The sequence below is a fragment of the Bombyx mori genome, chromosome 14 (assembly GCF_030269925.1).
Source record: "Bombyx mori chromosome 14, ASM3026992v2".
Classification (NCBI taxonomy): domain Eukaryota; kingdom Metazoa; phylum Arthropoda; class Insecta; order Lepidoptera; family Bombycidae; genus Bombyx; species Bombyx mori.
In genome coordinates this window covers 2,284,578-2,301,925 of record NC_085120.1, presented here as the reverse complement: position 1 = coordinate 2,301,925, position 17,348 = coordinate 2,284,578, and the positions used below count along the sequence as shown (strand labels likewise).

The 17,348-nt window shown below is 35.5% G+C and overlaps 2 protein-coding genes across 3 annotated transcripts; one reads left to right on the top strand and one right to left on the bottom strand.

Annotated features, from left to right (window-relative positions):
- Positions 1 to 2,028: 2,028 nt before the first annotated feature.
- Positions 2,029 to 13,203, top strand: LOC101737468 (GDP-Man:Man(3)GlcNAc(2)-PP-Dol alpha-1,2-mannosyltransferase). Its single transcript, XM_038015489.2, has 9 exons — positions 2,029 to 2,190; positions 2,381 to 2,608; positions 3,673 to 3,905; positions 4,352 to 4,569; positions 5,076 to 5,198; positions 5,759 to 5,920; positions 8,859 to 9,057; positions 12,105 to 12,288; positions 13,036 to 13,203. Exons 1-9 carry the CDS (start codon positions 2,171 to 2,173, stop codon positions 13,112 to 13,114), a joined length of 1,446 nt encoding a protein of 481 aa, XP_037871417.1. The 5' UTR covers positions 2,029 to 2,170; the 3' UTR covers positions 13,115 to 13,203.
- Positions 13,204 to 13,606: 403 nt separating this feature from the next.
- Positions 13,607 to 16,449, bottom strand: LOC101735450 (ubiquitin-fold modifier 1). Of its 2 annotated transcripts, XM_004922772.3 has the most exons (4): positions 16,300 to 16,449; positions 16,163 to 16,219; positions 14,484 to 14,614; positions 13,607 to 13,773 (listed from the first exon to the last, which is right to left on the bottom strand). In XM_004922772.3, coding segments are annotated over exons 1-4 (264 nt in total). In that variant the 5' UTR covers positions 16,302 to 16,449; the 3' UTR covers positions 13,607 to 13,699. The 2 variants fall into 2 exon arrangements, with proteins under 2 accessions (XP_004922829.1, XP_012552672.1); XM_012697218.4 differs by lacking the exons at positions 13,607 to 13,773; positions 14,484 to 14,614; positions 16,300 to 16,449 and adding an exon at positions 14,689 to 16,032.
- Between the last annotated feature and the right edge of the window lie 899 nt (positions 16,450 to 17,348).

Sequence of the window (17,348 nt, the reverse complement as noted above, 5' to 3'; positions counted from 1 at the left end):
ACATTTAATTTGCTCGCTGGTGAGTGGAAAAATCGTCGTATTAGCAAGTGAGTGGATCCGTTCAGAAAATTTTGGAATCCACTTGGAATAATGTGCGAACATACCGAGTGTCCTTCTTAAGGTCGGTAAATCGCTTGGTGGAGGTAAATTAATCAGTGGCTTGAGTCGCTCATTGTCAGGTTTAATTATGTGGTTTTGAATATTATAGCCTAGAATATTAATTGACTTTTGAGAAAATTTGCATTTTTGTATACTCAGTGTTAAACCGTATTTCTTTACGGCATTCATAAAACTTTCTAAGTTATGATCGTGTTCTTCAAGAGTACGGCCAGAAATAGTTATATCATCAAGATACGCATATGTGTTTTGAAGCTTCTCTTTTCTTATAATCCAATCGATTGTTCGCTGGAAGCTCGAAACACCATTTGTTACTCCAAAAGGAATACGCCTGAACTGGTACAAATTTCCCAGTGCTTCAAAAGCGGTAAATTTCCTTTCTTCGGGTAGTATAGGTACTTGATGGTACGCGTTTTTCAGGTCTATTAGGCTAAAAATTGTATTCTTTGCCACTTTCGAAACTAAGTCCTCAATGTTTGGTAAAGGGTACGCGTCGAGTTCTGTGTAACGATTAATTGTCTGAGAGTAATCAATTACAAGGCGTTTTTTTATGAGTTTCGCTTTTTGTTATTAGTACTTGGGCCCTCCACGGTGATTTACTTTCTTCAATCACGCCCTCTGCTATAAGGTTTCTGATTTCTTCTTTAATAAATTCACTATCCTCTTTGTTGTGCCTTCGAGACTTTATAGCAATTGGTTTGCAGTTGGGAGATACATTCGCAAAAAGCGGTACAGCTGGTACTGATGCTTCAGCTACGTTACATACTTGAAGTGGATGTTTTGGCCCACCGAAAGAGAACTCTAGCGATGAATGTTCTTCGAGGACGTCATGGCCGATAATTATATCAGCACAAAGATTTTTCACGATAAGAAGATTCACATTATCATATCTATGATTTCCGATTTTCAGGGTTTGCCAAGTTTGACCTTCTACTTGTGAAGTATAATTAAGAGAGGCCATAGAAATAGTCTGATTGCAGGATTTTCTTTTTAACCCGCATAGTCTTGCAAAGTTGTCATTTATAAAACTGATGGAGCTGCCGGTGTCGAGAAGTGCTTCTGCTCTTATTCCTCGAATATAAGCGGGTACAGTAGCTTTACGTAATGAAGAAGGTGACGCTGCTGTGATACAAGCGGAAAGATCTTCAGTACCTACTACCACAGAATTTGTAGATTTAGAAGAGCTTCTACAAACAGTGGCAAAGTGCCCCTTCTTGTTACAGAGTTGACAAGTCTTTTCAAAGGCAGGGCAGTTCTTACGAGGATGTATTTGACCCCCACAAAAGAAACAAAATGAAAATGAAGTTTTCGAAAGTTTTACGCCAATGTATCCAAGCTCTCGTACTAGAGCTATCTGACGGGTCGATATCAAACCTTTCAGGGCGGAGATATCTATCCATTTTTTATATATTTAGCTTATTAAATTGAATGAAACCTTTACTGAATATAAGGTTTTAATAAGCTAAAATTAACAGTAAAATTTGCTGTGATTACATTAGATACATTGACAAATAACGAATAAAACAGATTGACAATGACGTCAACTTATGGCTGATAATTTCAACTAAGAAGTTTACATCAACCACCCTTCGGTTATGTTCTGATATGCACTAGGGGCGGTGTAAAAGTACTAACACACGCTCGAATTTGGTTCGAACAGACCACAAATGGGAAAATGAAACAAAGCCGCTAAACGTAACTTCTCGTGTTCCTCCAAAAAGTCCACTGAAAAAATCTCAGTAAATGACCACCATTCTACTGAGATTATATTTCATCTCATTTTATTTAATTTCATCCCAGTTGATTAATATCTCAAATTAATCATCTTCATTTAATTTCGTTTCACTCCATATTTTCATAAAATTAAGAATATAAACTAAAATAAGACATGACTTAAAGGTCTTAGTTACCAGGTCACAAAATCCCATAAAAAAAAGTCAACTGTCAAACATCAACAATATTTATAAAAATGGTGAACGGTGTATAAAAAATTAAACGTGTATTACTATAGCCACTATAGGTATTCATTAGATTGGTGGTTCCAAAAACTAGCATGTTGTGGCAATGGGTTTTGTAAGTACTTTCATAATTGAAATTAGTAATGTAATTTCTTATTAAGTACATACTTTTTTAATTTATTGGAGCGGTTTGATCTCTTCTCCGGTTTTACTCGGTATAGCAAAGAACATTTTAAAAAAAATTGCCTGCCGCGTACGTAAGTTACTAATAATTTTGAAAATAAACAAAATCATTTCTTTAACAGAACGCTCATAATTCTACCTACCGTTTTTATAGCGGTGGTAATAGTGAGCACAGTTGTGCTTATACCTCTAGCCGTAATCTCTATGTCATGGTTCATGAGAATTAAAGAACGGAAACTGGAGAGATTGAAACAACATGGACCAAACGTGGCATTCTTCCATCCCTACTGTAATGCTGGAGGTGGGGGTGAAAGAGTACTGTGGGTGGCCATCAAAGCTGTCCTAACCAGGTTTGTATTGAAACAATGCTGTGGTCTCTACCACATTTCCAAAGATAACATCATGAGGTCTAAGGCTATGGTTTAAGCAACATTTTTGCAACTTACAGGATAGCAATTTCAAGTATAAAATTTGGAAAAAAAAAATTTTTAACAAGAAAACTTCTTCAGCTAATTATCTGAATGGGATAAACATAATTGAAGTTCAATTAAAAACATCTTATTGTTGATACTGATACCAAATAAAAGACATTTAATTATAAAGATAAATGTCACATATCAATTGAAATGTCGCTTGAAGCAAATAACCTTTGATCCCCTAAACTTTATTATAGTCTACTATACTAGAAACCATGTTATATAATTACTAGCTGACCTGGCAAACGTTGTGTTGCCTTAAATAAATTTCTAGGGAAATTCTAGTCTAATATATAAAATTCTCAAAAACCTCATTCAACCACATAATACCTGATTATAAACAAAAAAAATTATCCAAAAAATAAAAATAAATAATAAATGTTTGGGGTGGACCACCCTTAACATTTAGGGGGATGAAAAATAAATGTTGTTTGATTCTCAACCCTGACCGATATGCACGCTAAGATTCACAAAAATCAGTTGAGCCGTTTTGGAGGAGTTCAATCACGCACACCGTGACACGAGAATTTTATATATTAGATTTATAGAAATCAAATTGCTTCCCTTTGTTTTTTCAATAGTGTATAATTTTTAAACAATAGTGGAGTTCATCTTATACTATGTCTACTCTTTGGTTCTTATTTCGTTTCAGTATTGGACATCTGCCAAGTCAGTGAGCTATTAAAACCTTTAAGTAGGATGTGGGTAGTGGAAGGAAATTCTAGAGCTTGAGATAACAATTTCATATCTTCTTCGAATAATACTTAGTTATTACAATGTCCCAATCAAAATTTAGTAATAATACTTTTTTGACAGCAATACTTGAAAAATATCCCTGAACTGTGGATTAATGCAGGGGCTCTTTAAGTAGTAAATATGAAATATGATTTGGTCACGGATGATGTGATGGTAAAAAGGAGACGATCGGATTATTTCAGGTATCCAGATTCAAATATTTTCATCTATACAGTGGAAACAGAAGAACCTCAAAAAATACTAGATAAAGCACAGAATCACTTCAATGTGAAATTGGACTTGAAGAAGATAACATTTGTACATCTTACTTTGAAAATCTTGATTGAAGCAAAAACATACCCATACTTTACCTTAGTGCTCCAAAGCCTTGGATCTATGGTGCTCGGAATGGAAGCATTTTTGAAACTAAATCCTGGTAATTTTCGTTAATTTGTTTCTCTCTATTGTCCTTTTTAGAGCTATTATAATTCTAGTTTTGCAGGATGTAAAAAACTCTAAGAGTTTCTAAAAGAGAAAGAAAAACGCTAAAAGTAAAAAACTCTAAAAGAGTTTTTTTTTATTTTTTTTTTTATTGCTTTTATGGGTGGACGAGCTCACAGCCCACCTGGTGTTAAGTGGTTACTGAAGCCCATAGACATCCACAACGTTAATGCGCCACCCACTTTGAGATATAAGTTCTAAGGTCTCAAGTATAGTTACAACGGCTGCTCCACTCTTCAAACAGAAACGCATTACTGCTTCACGGCAGAAATAGGCAGGGTAGTGGTACCCACCCGCGCGAACACACAAGAGGTCCTACCACCAGTAATGTACTTGACTCAATCTTCAGCCAAGAATCTACACCCTATTAATAAATTGCAGATGTTTACATAGACACGATGGGATGTGCCTTCACGTTCCCAATATTCCGTTATTTGGCTCAGTCCAGGGTCGGATGTTACGTCCATTATCCCACCATAACGACAGCAATGATGCGCAGGGTCAAACACAGGATAGTTTCATACAACAATTCTGGTATAATTGCCAGGAATCCTTTGTACACTTGGATAAAGTTGCTGTATTATAAGATATTTGGTTGGGTGAGTGTTTTTGGTAAAATATATCTTATACCTTTAAACGAGCAATTCTTGTATATAATATATAATCTGAATCTCGGAAACGGCTCCAACGATTTTCATAAAATTTAGTATACAGGGGATTTCGGGGGCGATAAATCGATTTAGCTATGATTTATTTTCAGAAAATGTTGTTTTATTCGTGTTTTCAATAATCAACTTTATCGATAATCAACTTTATGACTCTTCCCGACATCTATTGGCGAATAATAATACTATTTTTACTGCTTTAAAGACACAACATCATCTAGTATTTTATTAAATGACAAATTTAAATAATTATTAATTTAATTTGTAGCATAAATAACTTTGTTTGTCTTAGTATTTATTATAATTGTATACAATTGAGACTGAGATCTTGTTCCAGGGAGACTGGTGATATTTCCATTGTGGTTTCCATAGGCTCCAATAATCTCTCTCAATGAGCAGAAAGTGGAAAAATAATAATTATACATTAAATAAATTTTTAGTTATACGGTATTGTGGGTCGGTGTGCAGACGTTATAATGGTAAATGGAACTTGGACAGAGGAACATATCAATGAACTTTGGAAGGAACCTTACAACACTTACAAAGTCTTCCCACCTTGTGAGGTATGTAATATAAGAATAAATTACCTGTAACTAAAAATCGCCACAACGCTCGTAGAGGCCCCGATAGCTTAGAGAAGCTGATGGTAGTTGGTCAGGTTGACGGGAGAAGATCACGCAGACGTTCACCTACCCGCTGATCTGATCTGGTTAAGACGCTCACCGGCCTGCTATAAAGACCGCCGAGGACAGGAAGACGTGGGGAAGCATTTTGCATCGAGGGTCCACATTTCAGATTAGACACGACCTTCAACAATGAAGAGACCGACTCAGAAGAGAACAAAAAATTTCAAATTTGCTACTATTTAAATATAGACAGAGAAATTTAGTTAGATTAAGTTAAAGATAATTAAAAAATTATAAACATAATAATTTAAAAAAAAATCAAAGCTAAAAGATTTATTGTGATATAGTTGATAAAAGACATCCGCTCGCCGGATGATTAACCCTCATGTCATCCACCATACATGGATTATACTTATAATTTACGAATAATTATGTTTTTATAAATTGCATGAATAATGTATCATGTAAAAAATAATTTACTTAGGTGAACTTTTTAGGTTACAGAATTGAAACAATTACGTTCTTTAGTGAAAGAGTCAGATCCTATCCGGATCCTGTCGGTCGCCCAGTTCAGACCGGAGAAAGATCATCCGCTGATGCTGCAGGCGATGTACGAGCTGAGGAGCCTGTTGACCAAGAATGAATTCCTTTGGAATAAGGTTAGAGTAAATATTTTGAATTTTTTTTTTATTGCCCTTGTAGGCAGACGATCATACGGCCTGATGGTGAGTGGTTACCGTCGCCCATGGACTTCAGCAATGCCAGGGGCAGAGCCAAGCCGCTGCCTACCGCCAACATTTGCTTAATTAAAAATTTTCTGAGCTTATGTCCATACATATTCATAGTATTTTGCTGATATAGACAAAACATTATTTATTATTTATATACCATACCAGTAAACCTGGCTACCTACACCTAACCTAGGTAAAGTTGTATGAAAAACTATACGCCAACCAACAGGTCAGGAACGCCTAGACGACAAACATTGATTGTTGTTTAAATTTATAATATACAAATGGTAGCTTAGATGAAACGTTTAGACTTAATGTAGCACCGTCTGTCAGATACTCTACCCAGACACTAAAACATAGTGTCGTAATTTAATTTGGAGTTTTATAGACCTTAGAACTCATATCTCAAGGTGGGTGGCGGCATTGACGTTGTAGATGTCTATGGGCTCCGGTTACCACTTAACACTAAGTGGGTCGTGAGTTCGTCCACCCATGTAAGCAATAAAAAAAAAATTTAAACCGCGATCTGTGTGCTTAGTGCGAGTTTTGTAATGTTCTCGATAACGTAAAAGTTAACTCAAATTTGTATGAAGTTGGAACAGCGCCCCTAGTGGCAAACGTAGGTTTATCTGTGAAGTTATCGTTTTAAAATATTGGCCAATTGTAACGTAATTTATGCAGGGGTGCCAATAAATTTTAAATTCCATTTTTGAAGTTGTCGTGGCCTACAGGATAAGACGTCCGGTGCATTCGTTTCCAACGATGCACCGGTGTTCGAATCCCGCAGGCGGGTACAAATTTTTCTAATGAAATACGTACTTAACAAATGTTCACCATTGTCTCCCACGGTGAAGGAACAACATCGTGTAATAAAAATGAAACCGGCAAAATTATAACTTGCGTAATTACTGGTGGTAGGATCTCTTGTGTGTCCGCACGAGTAGGTATCACCCCCCTGCCGATTTCTGCCGTGAAGCGGTAATGCGTTTCGGTTTGAAGGGCGGGGCAGCCGTTGTACTATACTGAGACCTTAGTACTCATATCTCAAGGTGGGTGGCGGCATTGACGTTGTAGATGTCTATGGGCTCCGGTTACCACTGTGGGTCGTGAGTTCGTCCAACCATCTAAGCAAAAAAAAAACGGTCAATTTTATTTAAAAAAAAAAGGAATTATATTTTTAAATTCTGTCATTTGTTTATTGATTGGTGTTTTTTGTTCACGACATTTGTATGTTTTTCATCAATATGGTCACGATAAAAATACGAGTAATTATGGAATACGAATTAAGTCGGATAATTAATACCGTAGAAACGGTTCGCAACATTAATGTGAACACTACCAACAAACGCACGACTTTATTGGTTCGATTGAACGCTTGCGACATGGAAATTTTGATCTAAAAATGAATCCCGCGGTCGCCCGGAAACTAACGTCAACAACGACGAATGAAAAGCGGTAGTGGAAGCTGACGATACTCAATCTGCCGCTGAGTTAGCATCAGCTTGGCTCTGCGCCTGGCATTGCTAGCATTAAGCATCATGCATCATTGCCTAACATCGTATACACTAGAACAGTATGAAGATAGCACCTAGAACCATGTCGCGTATTTTAAAAGATGCCTTAAGACTTGCAGCCTATAAGAGACGTACTGGTCATTTCTTAACTGATAATTTAAAAGATAATAGGGTGGTAAAATCAAAACAACTACTGAAGCGGTACGCAAAGGGAGGTCATGGAAAACTTTTGTTTACGGATGAGAATTTTTTTACAATTGAGCAACATTTTAACAAACAAAATGACCGTATTTATGCTCAAAGCTCTAAGGAAGCTTCCCAATTAGTCGACAGAGTGCAACGTGGGCACTATCCGACTTCAGTGATGGTTTGGTGGGGTATTAGCTATGAAGGAGTGACTGAGCCATACTTTTGTGAAAAAGGTATCAAAACATCGGCACAAGTGTATCAAGATACCATTCTTGAGAAGGTAGTGAAGCCCCTTAACAGCACCATGTTCAATAATCAAGAATGGTCCTTCCAGCAAGACTCGGCGCCAGGTCATAAAGCTCGGTCTACGCAGTCTTGGTTGGAAACGAACGTTTCGGACTTCATCAGAGCTGAAGACTGGCCGTCGTCTAGTCCCGATCTTAATCCGCTGGATTATGATTTATTGTCAATTTTAGAGAGTACGGCTTGCTCTAAACGCCATCATAATTTGGAGTCCCTAAAACAATCCGTACGATTAGCAGTGAAAATTTTTCCCAGGGAAAGAGTGCGTGCTTCTATTGATAACTGGCCTCTACGTTTAAAGGACTGTATTGCAGCCAATGGAGACCACTTCGAATAAGCTTTTTATACTTTAAATTGTTTTATATTTATGTATTAAACTAACACACTGTAAAAGTAATAAATGTTATTTGCAATAGATACACCAAAATAACATTTTTTACAATTTTTGTCTGTCTGTCTGTTTGTTCCGGCTAATGTCTGGAACGGCTGGACCGATTTTGATGAGACTTTCACTAATAGTAAACACTAAAACTAGTAGCTGATGATATAAGGAGTAACTTAGGCTACTTTTTTAGACTAGCTTCGCCCCGCGGCGTCACCCGCAGTTATTGTCGTACCGCGCGCAATATGACGGGCTTCGCCTATCGATGATAAAATTTAATGTTTCCGAAGCGAAGCGAGGGCTGGTCGCTAGTATTTTAATATTGTACACATTATAGATATTGTTGAATTGGTGTGTTTGACTTGTATATGATCATAGTAAAATATTCCGCCAATGCGAGGGACAAATAACAAACCACACGTTCAACAAGGGTTGCCGGTGACGCAGCATGAGTTACTTCAGCTGTTTTTATCTCCAGATCCAGTTGGTTCTGGCGGGTTCCTGCCGCAATGCCGAAGACGAGGAGCGCGTGAGACACCTCAAGGACCTGGCCAAGCACTTGTCCTTAGAAAACAACGTGCAGTTTGAGGTGAACGTGACGTACGCTCGACTCTTGCACCTTTACCAGACCAGCCTCATCGGTCTTCACGCCATGTGGAATGAGCACTTCGGAATCAGTCAGTATTTTAAAGTTTTGGTATGCGTTTACGGAGCGTTGTTACGGAGCTCCTAGAGTAAAAAAAGCGTGGGGTACATGGTATAAGTAGTTATAAATATTTTATGAACAGATATAAGTAGAAGGGTTATTTTGATAATATCCTGAAAAGCACCTCACGCTTTTTTACAATAAAATCATTATCTTTTACACTATTTTTAATCCAAATTTATTAAAATTAATTTTCTATTTTTTAATTGGATTTTCTATAAAAGCGTATTTTGTTAGTTTTTTTGAACTATTATTTATTTTTCATTTTTTAGTTGAATTTCAATTTTTTCAATATTTTTTTTCAATATTTAATTGTCATCGGTCCTTAATAAGTAGGTATACCAAATTTCGAGTTAATCCGACGTTTTCAAGAGGGTCAAAATCATGTTCAAAGATTCCGTTACAAACATACATACATACATACGTCTGAAGCTGATAAATGCGTATTAAAAATTCAAAGCAATATAAAATCCGTTGCGTGCGTTGCGTCCGACGCGGGCCAATGGACGCGTACCTTAACACAGTGTTGTCAGGCTGTTAATCGTTAATCTTACTTAAAATCGCATTTTAGATACTTGAACGCAAGCCATGAGAAAAGTCTACGTTCTCCACATAATCGTCTCTTACAGTGTCCTATCCATCGCTCAGATTTTTTACATTCTTCTTTCTTTGTACAAATTCAAATTCAAAATCATTTATTTCAACTTAGATGTCAGTATGACACACTTGTTGAATGTCAAAATACAAATAACAATGTTAACTCTACCACCGGTTCCAAAAAAGCCACAGTACTGAGAAGAACCGGCGAAACAAACTCAGCGGGCTTTTTTTTTTGTTTTTTCTCAAATATTTTCTTTTTTGAAAATAAATAAAAATATTTACAATAAAGGAAAAAACAAGTCAAAAAAATACAATTGAAAAATAATAATAATAATGAAAAATGAAAAGGCCAGGAGCGAGCGCCTCATTCCCACGTAGTGCCATCTAGTAAATAATCCTTAACTTTATAATATGCCTTGTTGCACAGTCCATAATATTATGGAATTCGCTTCCCAAAGAAATCAGGATGACCAGCAATCGCTTCACTTTTAAACTCAAAGCTCGCGAATACATCCACAAAAAAACTGGAAGAATCGTCTCCAAACTAATTTCTTTTATTTTTCAATTATTATTATTATTATTTATTAGTTTAATTAATTAATTATTTTTTAATTATGATTATAATTTAATTATTTTTCCTTTTAGCCATTCTTAACTATAAAACTAAATTGTGTATTTTAGGAGTGGGTAATATCGGTTTTGCCGCGTATCGAATCGTATCTATATATCGAGTATCAATATCGGATATTGAATCTATATATTTTCTGAATCTATATATTGATGGATGCTAGTAGATTTTCTCGATTCATGATATTTGAGATTTGAAACGATACGCTGATATAATATCGTAGTAGATATAGATTTAAGTCAACGTTATACGGTTGGTTTTCTGATATCAATTTATAATATGATTTTAAAGTAATAAAAAGAACATGAAAATAAAAATATCAAAAAAACTTTCCTTCATGCTTTTATCAGGAAGGCTTAGGACTGGCTACATTATTTTCAGTTTTTAGTATTTTGTGTCTTAATTTAAAATTACAAAATATACCAAAAGAGTGTAGATTTCAAATTAAAACACAAGAAATAAACTCAATTATTTGGATTCAACTAAAAATAGAAAAATGTGTACTTTAAAAATCAAACACAAAAAACTTTTAAGTATTTATAAACACTTGTCCAAAAATTCTAGTTCAAGGTCAAAGCGCGTGAAATTAAATTCAACGATGCAAATAGGCTATACTGCATTCAAGTTAGGGTCGAAAGTTGAAACTTCTTTCCTAAATTGTATCCTGTTGATACGCTAAGAATAATCTACAGACATATGGACTTAAATATAAGGTTTACAATTGTATGGATAATGCCTGTTTCTGTTTCATTCATCACATGATATCCCTATCGTGCGCTCACTCACTCTGGCCGATTCGATACGAACCAAACGAATATTGCTGATATTCACGAATCGGTACGATATGCCGATGCGCATCACATCGAGCAATATCGTGTATCGGCTGATATCGATATATAGATTTCGATTCACGAATCGGTACGATATGCCGATGCGCATCACATCGAGCAATATCGTGTATCGGCGGATATCGATATATAGATTTCGTGCGGGGCGATATCGGATTCAACGATATTGCTGCGATATATAGATATTGAATCTAGATACGATTTATATCACCCACTCCTAGTGTATTTTCATGTGTATTTATATATTATTACTTTACATGTATATTATGTTGTGTGTAATTATGTGTATGTATGTATGTATTTTACTATTTTATACATAGGTATATTAAATTGTAGTATGTTTATTTTTGCATACAAAGTCATATGTAATCTATATAAGTACCTATATCTAACATTATGTGTATTCTATAATACGGATATATTTTATGTTATTTTTAGGAAGATTTTTGTTTTGATTTTGTTCTTTTTTTGTTTTGTTGTTGTTGTTTGTTATTGTTTTGTTAATGCACCTACCATGCATTATCTCTGCACCACCCTATGGTCGACTGGAAGGGAATGCCCATGGCATTAGGTCCGCCTGTGTACAAGTTTTGTTTTGTGCATAAAGTATTAACTAGATGATGACCGAGCTTTGCTCGATTTTTTTTTGATAACGCCATCTTTTTGTGTCTTTAAAGCGGTTAGTTGCCCTCAATTAAGAAAAATAGTATTATTATTCGCCAATAGATGTCGGGAAGAGTTGATTATTGAAATCACGAATAAAACAACATTTTCTGAAAATAAATCGTAGCTAGATCGATTTATCGCCCCCGAAATCCCCTGTATACTAAAGCCGGAGCCGTTTCAGAGATTCAGATTATATATATATTAATATACAAGAATTGCTCTTTTAAAGGTATAAGATAAATAAAATAAATAAATAATTGGGGCTGGTGTGCGCAGGCGTGGTGGAGAGCATGGCGGCGGGGCTGGTGACGGTGGCGCACCGCTCGGGCGGGCCGCGCGCCGACATCGTGGCGCCGCACGCCGGCTACCTGGCCGCCGAGCCCGAGCAGTACGCCGCCGCGCTGCTGCACGCGCTGTCGCTGTCCGCCGCCAGCCGCGCCGACCTCGTGGCCGCCGCGCGGTGCGTGCCCCCACCCAGCAAATGGGCCGTTCCTTCATTAGTTAATCAAGTCGTCGTGGCCTAAAGGATAAGACGTCCGGTGCATTCGTATATAGCGATGCAACGGTGTTCGAATCCCGCAGGCGGGTACCAATTTTTCTAATGAAATACGTACTTAACAAATGTTAACGATTGACTTCGACGGGAAGGAATAACATCGTGTAATAAAAATCAAATCCGCAAAATTATAATTTACGTAATTACTGGTGGTAGGACCTCTTGTGAGTCCGCACGGGTAGGTACCACCGCCCCGCCTATTTCTGCCGTGAAGCAGTAATGCGTTTCGGTTTGAAGGGCGGGGCAGCCGTTGTAACTATACTGAGACGTTAGAACTTATGTCTCAAGGTGTGTGGCGCATTTACGTTGTAGATGTCTATGGGTTCCAGTAACCACTTAAGACCAGGTGGGCTGTGAGCTCGTCCACACATCTAAGCAAAAGTAGTCACGAAGGCGAAACGTGTGGATTAACTAATGACTAAAAAACTTTATTTTTTATTGTTATTATACGTATGTCAAGTACGTATTTCATTAGTAAAATGATACCTGTCTGCGGGATTCGAACATCGGTGCATTGCTACATACTAATGCACCGGACGTCTTATCCTTTTGGGCCACAACGACTTTATATAATGGCCGATCAATCTGTTAATATAATACCTTTTTATTGTGTGCGTTAAGTAATTACTAGATATCTTATTTTGTTTGCAGTGCATCCGTGGATCGTTTCTCGGTGAAGGAGTTTGAGAAATCATTCCTTCGAGCGTGCGAACCGTTAATGTCTTTCTAGTTAGTGACGCAAAATGTTCCATTAGTTCATAAGTGTTAATTAATATAATTATTAACAATTAATAAAATTAAATGTAAATATTAATTGTATATTCTTTTTTATTGAACTACATGTGTCTCAGGATTTTATATTATTAAACAAATTTTACAAAGCTCAACCAGTCCAGAGCCTGAAATTTCTGTCTATTTAAATATTTCAATATAATTCAGATATTTACGACATCAGCTAATATCACATGGGCCATCGACGTGCTGTCGTCTGCTCATAGCTATAGCAATAAAGAATATGACAGCTGTAGAAATAGATTGTGTAGTATGAAAACATTTGGTCTAACTTAAAGTGAAGTTTTTTTTTAAGTTAAACAAGGAATTTACATGTAGATCTTATTAACAACAGGCTGCATTTCTCTTCAAAGCTGGTCAATCTCTAAACAATATTTCCTATGGAGTCCATCAATCGACTGACGGATTGGATGTAAACAAACAAAGTAGAAAAAAAACATTTAATTACATCAAAACAATACTTATAAAATATATACAAATTATTCTTCTTAATATAACGGAATGATTTAACATATTTATGTACTTAAATGAGAGAGAAGCCGACACGGTCCCTTGGGATCAATCTTAATTCTGAACCGTGCTTCAGGAATACATTACCTGTAAAATTTGCAAAAAAAAAATGAAAATGTTAATACTGGTGGTAGGGCGTCTTGTGGGTTTGCACGGCTATTACCATTTGTGAGGTTTATTGGGAGATGAAGGAGGAGGAGGAGGAGGCGTGTGCGTTGGTTGTTTGTTGCGTGTTGTCCTCCATAAACCTCATCGGAGCGGTCAATAAAACATTACGTATAATTACATGTTTATTCGCGTCAGCGACCGCAGTGAATCGCTGCACGTTAATCACTGACTGACTAACGTATGTTGCTCATTACTATAAATGCATGGTAAGCAGCTAAACGGGGTGGGGTATCATTCCCCTACACCCTGTTTATTTCTGCAGCTGCCTACTTTTGATAGGGCTAGATTTGTTAGCAAATTCTCTCAGGTTGAGCCTATTATCTCACCCTAGCTGAAACAGCCCCTTAAGCTACCAGCAAATAAGTAGGGTAAAAAGAACACCAGAGGAGTTATTAGTGTAATGTGTTCTAGTAGAAGCACAAACTATCATCAGTTGACGATTATGTCAATTCTTTAATTCAATCCACATCATCATATAATATCTAACCACAGCATACTACACTATGAAAGTGGTTGTTTCGAATGCCATATTTCAAATAATTTCATTGAGTACTTTTCTTTTTCTGTCTGTTTTAAGTTATTCAATATTCTACTGATATAATAGAAATAGTCTGGTGCGTATATCTCACCGGCTGTCTGCTGAGGATTTATGCCGATACCGTCATCAGTGATAATAGCACTGGTGGCAGGGTCCACCCTGAATTCTTCAGCTGCAAACTTCAACACTGCAGTGAATGGAGTCGCTTCCGGCACGCTAAGTCTAGTTTAGAAGAATAGAGAAAACCAGTCTAGTTTAGAAGAATAGAGAAAACCAGTCTTGTACTTTTCTTGATATTTTGATGAGCAATTAATAGAATTATACATATCTTAGTTTTAGTAAAGAAATTCTCACATGATAAAGATTTTAACTCTGTATCGTATTAGCAGAAAAACTTAAGACTCCTTTTAATAAAAAATCAGCACAGGTGTAAAAAATATATATACACATCATTGAACTGACATGTTAATCATGTGCTGAAGCTTTTAATTCAGGAACAACATAGTACACGCAATGGTAATGCGTAACTAACTTCTTATTATGTTCGTTGTGGTTTAGAGATATTGAATTTAGATAATCTAAACTACTAACAATCAACTTCATGCAGGCATATAAAAATGATGAGATGTGGATTGATATAATATAATGAAATAATAAAAAATTAACACCCAATACTATCCCAATATCCTACATCTAAATTATTTTCATTCATAATAGACAAAAATTGTTTCTTCAAAATATCATTATTCATAATTCTCTTGATTATATCACTTAATTCTGAATGTGGTAAATCTAAATAAAAATATTCCAGAGACATATTGTTTTTTAACAATTTGGCAATATCTATTAATGTTTCAACCATGCACTTAAACAAATCAGTATATGAGATGCATAACTGAATAAAATACTTTTCATCAACATTAAAAAGGCTTTTCCAGAAACTTTTGCAACTTTGGTTTTTCAGAAGCATAACATTTATAAATGCTTCATTGATCCAAACAATTTCTTTATCGTGTTTGTGGTTATTACTTAATAAACTTACAACTAAAACTTCCATTAGACTATTGTTGCAGTTTGTTAATAATTGTTCTAAAAACATTTTCGAATCTTTGGTTGTGGAAAGATTGTACAAAAAAATTTGACTTTTTAATTCTAGTAAAAAACAATTTGGTATGTGAGCCGGCAAATTGTCTAGCAATGTGCGTTTTGATGCTGTTTCTAGCATAATGTCAGATAGACACTCCACTAATTTGTCTTCATCGAATATCTCTATGTAAATGTTAAGAGATATGTCTATTTGATTGATAGAGCAATCGGAAACTATAATTTTTTTTAATACAGCTTTTGTAGAGTCTGCAAAGCAATTTTTTAAAAAGTAACATGATTTATCATCATAATTATACAATGTTGAGAGAAATTCATTTAACAGGTTTCTTTTTTGAAGTTTTTCCAAACATTTCTCTATATGTTGCGCTATTTTAAATGCATTTCTTAGTTCTATGTCAGTTGTTGTGTTGTTGGGCCAATTTTCTGCCTGACAGAGATTAACGAAATCTTGAAAAAAGTCGAAAAACTCTCTCAGTACAGTCTCTTCCATTTCGCAGCGATGTAACTTCAACAATAACCCATGAATTCAGCATCTGTTGACAATGAAGTGGATTTAATTTAACCTTTAGTTAAAATGCTAATTTTGTGTCATAGTGGATTTGTGTTGAAGTTACATTGCATCGAGACTCGAGTGCTTGTCGTGAGAAATAAACTAAAGCTTACACTTTAAACGGCAGTTTCGGATCAGATGTGAGTGTAATCTTGAAAGTTACTTTCGACCTGAAATAACCAAAATTGTCAATGGAAATTAATCCGATTACAACTGAGATAAATTATTTGCGTGTTATAAAAAGGCTTACATTTTAAACTATACACAAATTAAAAAATTTATGTTCAATTTCGTTTCCCAATTTATTACAAATTACAAAACTGAAGTGACGTACACAGTAGTACAAATATATTAAGTATATAATCTATGGTACACACAGTCAAAATAGTATAATATAATCTGTGGTTTATTATGTAGAACAGACAAGGGGACTTTTTGGCGGGAACGCGAGAAGTGAAGTTGTGTGATTTGTTTTATTTTGTCTATTTAGTGTTTCTTCAGGTTTAAATGTGTAATAATGGTGGTTTATTAACTGTTTAATATCTGTGAAAGTGCACAAATGTGGGAAAATGAAACAAAGCTGCTGGACGTAACTTCTCGGGTTCCTCCAAAAAGTCCACTGAAAAAATCTCAGTAAATGACCACCATTTTACTGCGATTATATTTCATCCCATATCATTTCATTTCATTAAATTTCATGCCAGTTGATTAATGTCTCAAATTAATCATCTTCATTTCATTTCACTCCATATTATCATTTTTCATAAAATTAAGAATATAAAGTAAAATAAGACATGACTTGAAGGTCTTAGTTACCAGGTCATAAAATCCCTTAAAAAAAAAAAAAAACAGACAAGGCGGACTCTTTGGCGGGAACTCGAGGAGTGAAGTTGTGTGATTTGTTTTATTTTGTCTATTTAGTGTTTCTTCAGGTTTAAATGTGTAATAACGGTGGTTTATTAACTGTTTAATATCTGTGAAAGTGCACAAATGTGGGAAAATGAAACAAAGCTGCTGTACGTAACTTCTCGGGTTCCTCCAAAAAGTCCACTGAAAAAATCTCAGTAAATGACCACCATTTTAGTGAGATTATATTTCATCCCATATCATCTCATTTCATTTAATCTCATCCCAGTTGATTAATGTCTCAAATTAATCATCTTCATTTCATTTCACTCCATATTATCATTTTTCATAAAATTAAGAATATAAAGTAAAATAAGACATGACTTAAAGGTCTTAGTTACCAGGACACAAAATCTTTTAAAAAAGAAAACAGGCAAGGCTGTATGGGCTTAG

Bases quoted from the DNA above. Each gene is read 5' to 3' on its own strand.
- LOC101737468 (XM_038015489.2), top strand. From the start codon at position 2,171: ATGTTGTGGCAATGGGTTTT. The intron at 2,191-2,380 runs GTAAGTACTTTC...TTTCTTTAACAG, and splicing joins ATGTTGTGGCAATGGGTTTT to AACGCTCATAATTCTACCTA. The intron at 12,289-13,035 runs GTGCGTGCCCCC...TTTTGTTTGCAG, and splicing joins GACCTCGTGGCCGCCGCGCG to TGCATCCGTGGATCGTTTCT.
- LOC101735450 (XM_012697218.4), bottom strand. From the start codon at position 15,989: ATGGAAGAGACTGTACTGAGAGAGTTTTTCGACTTTTTTCAAGATTTC.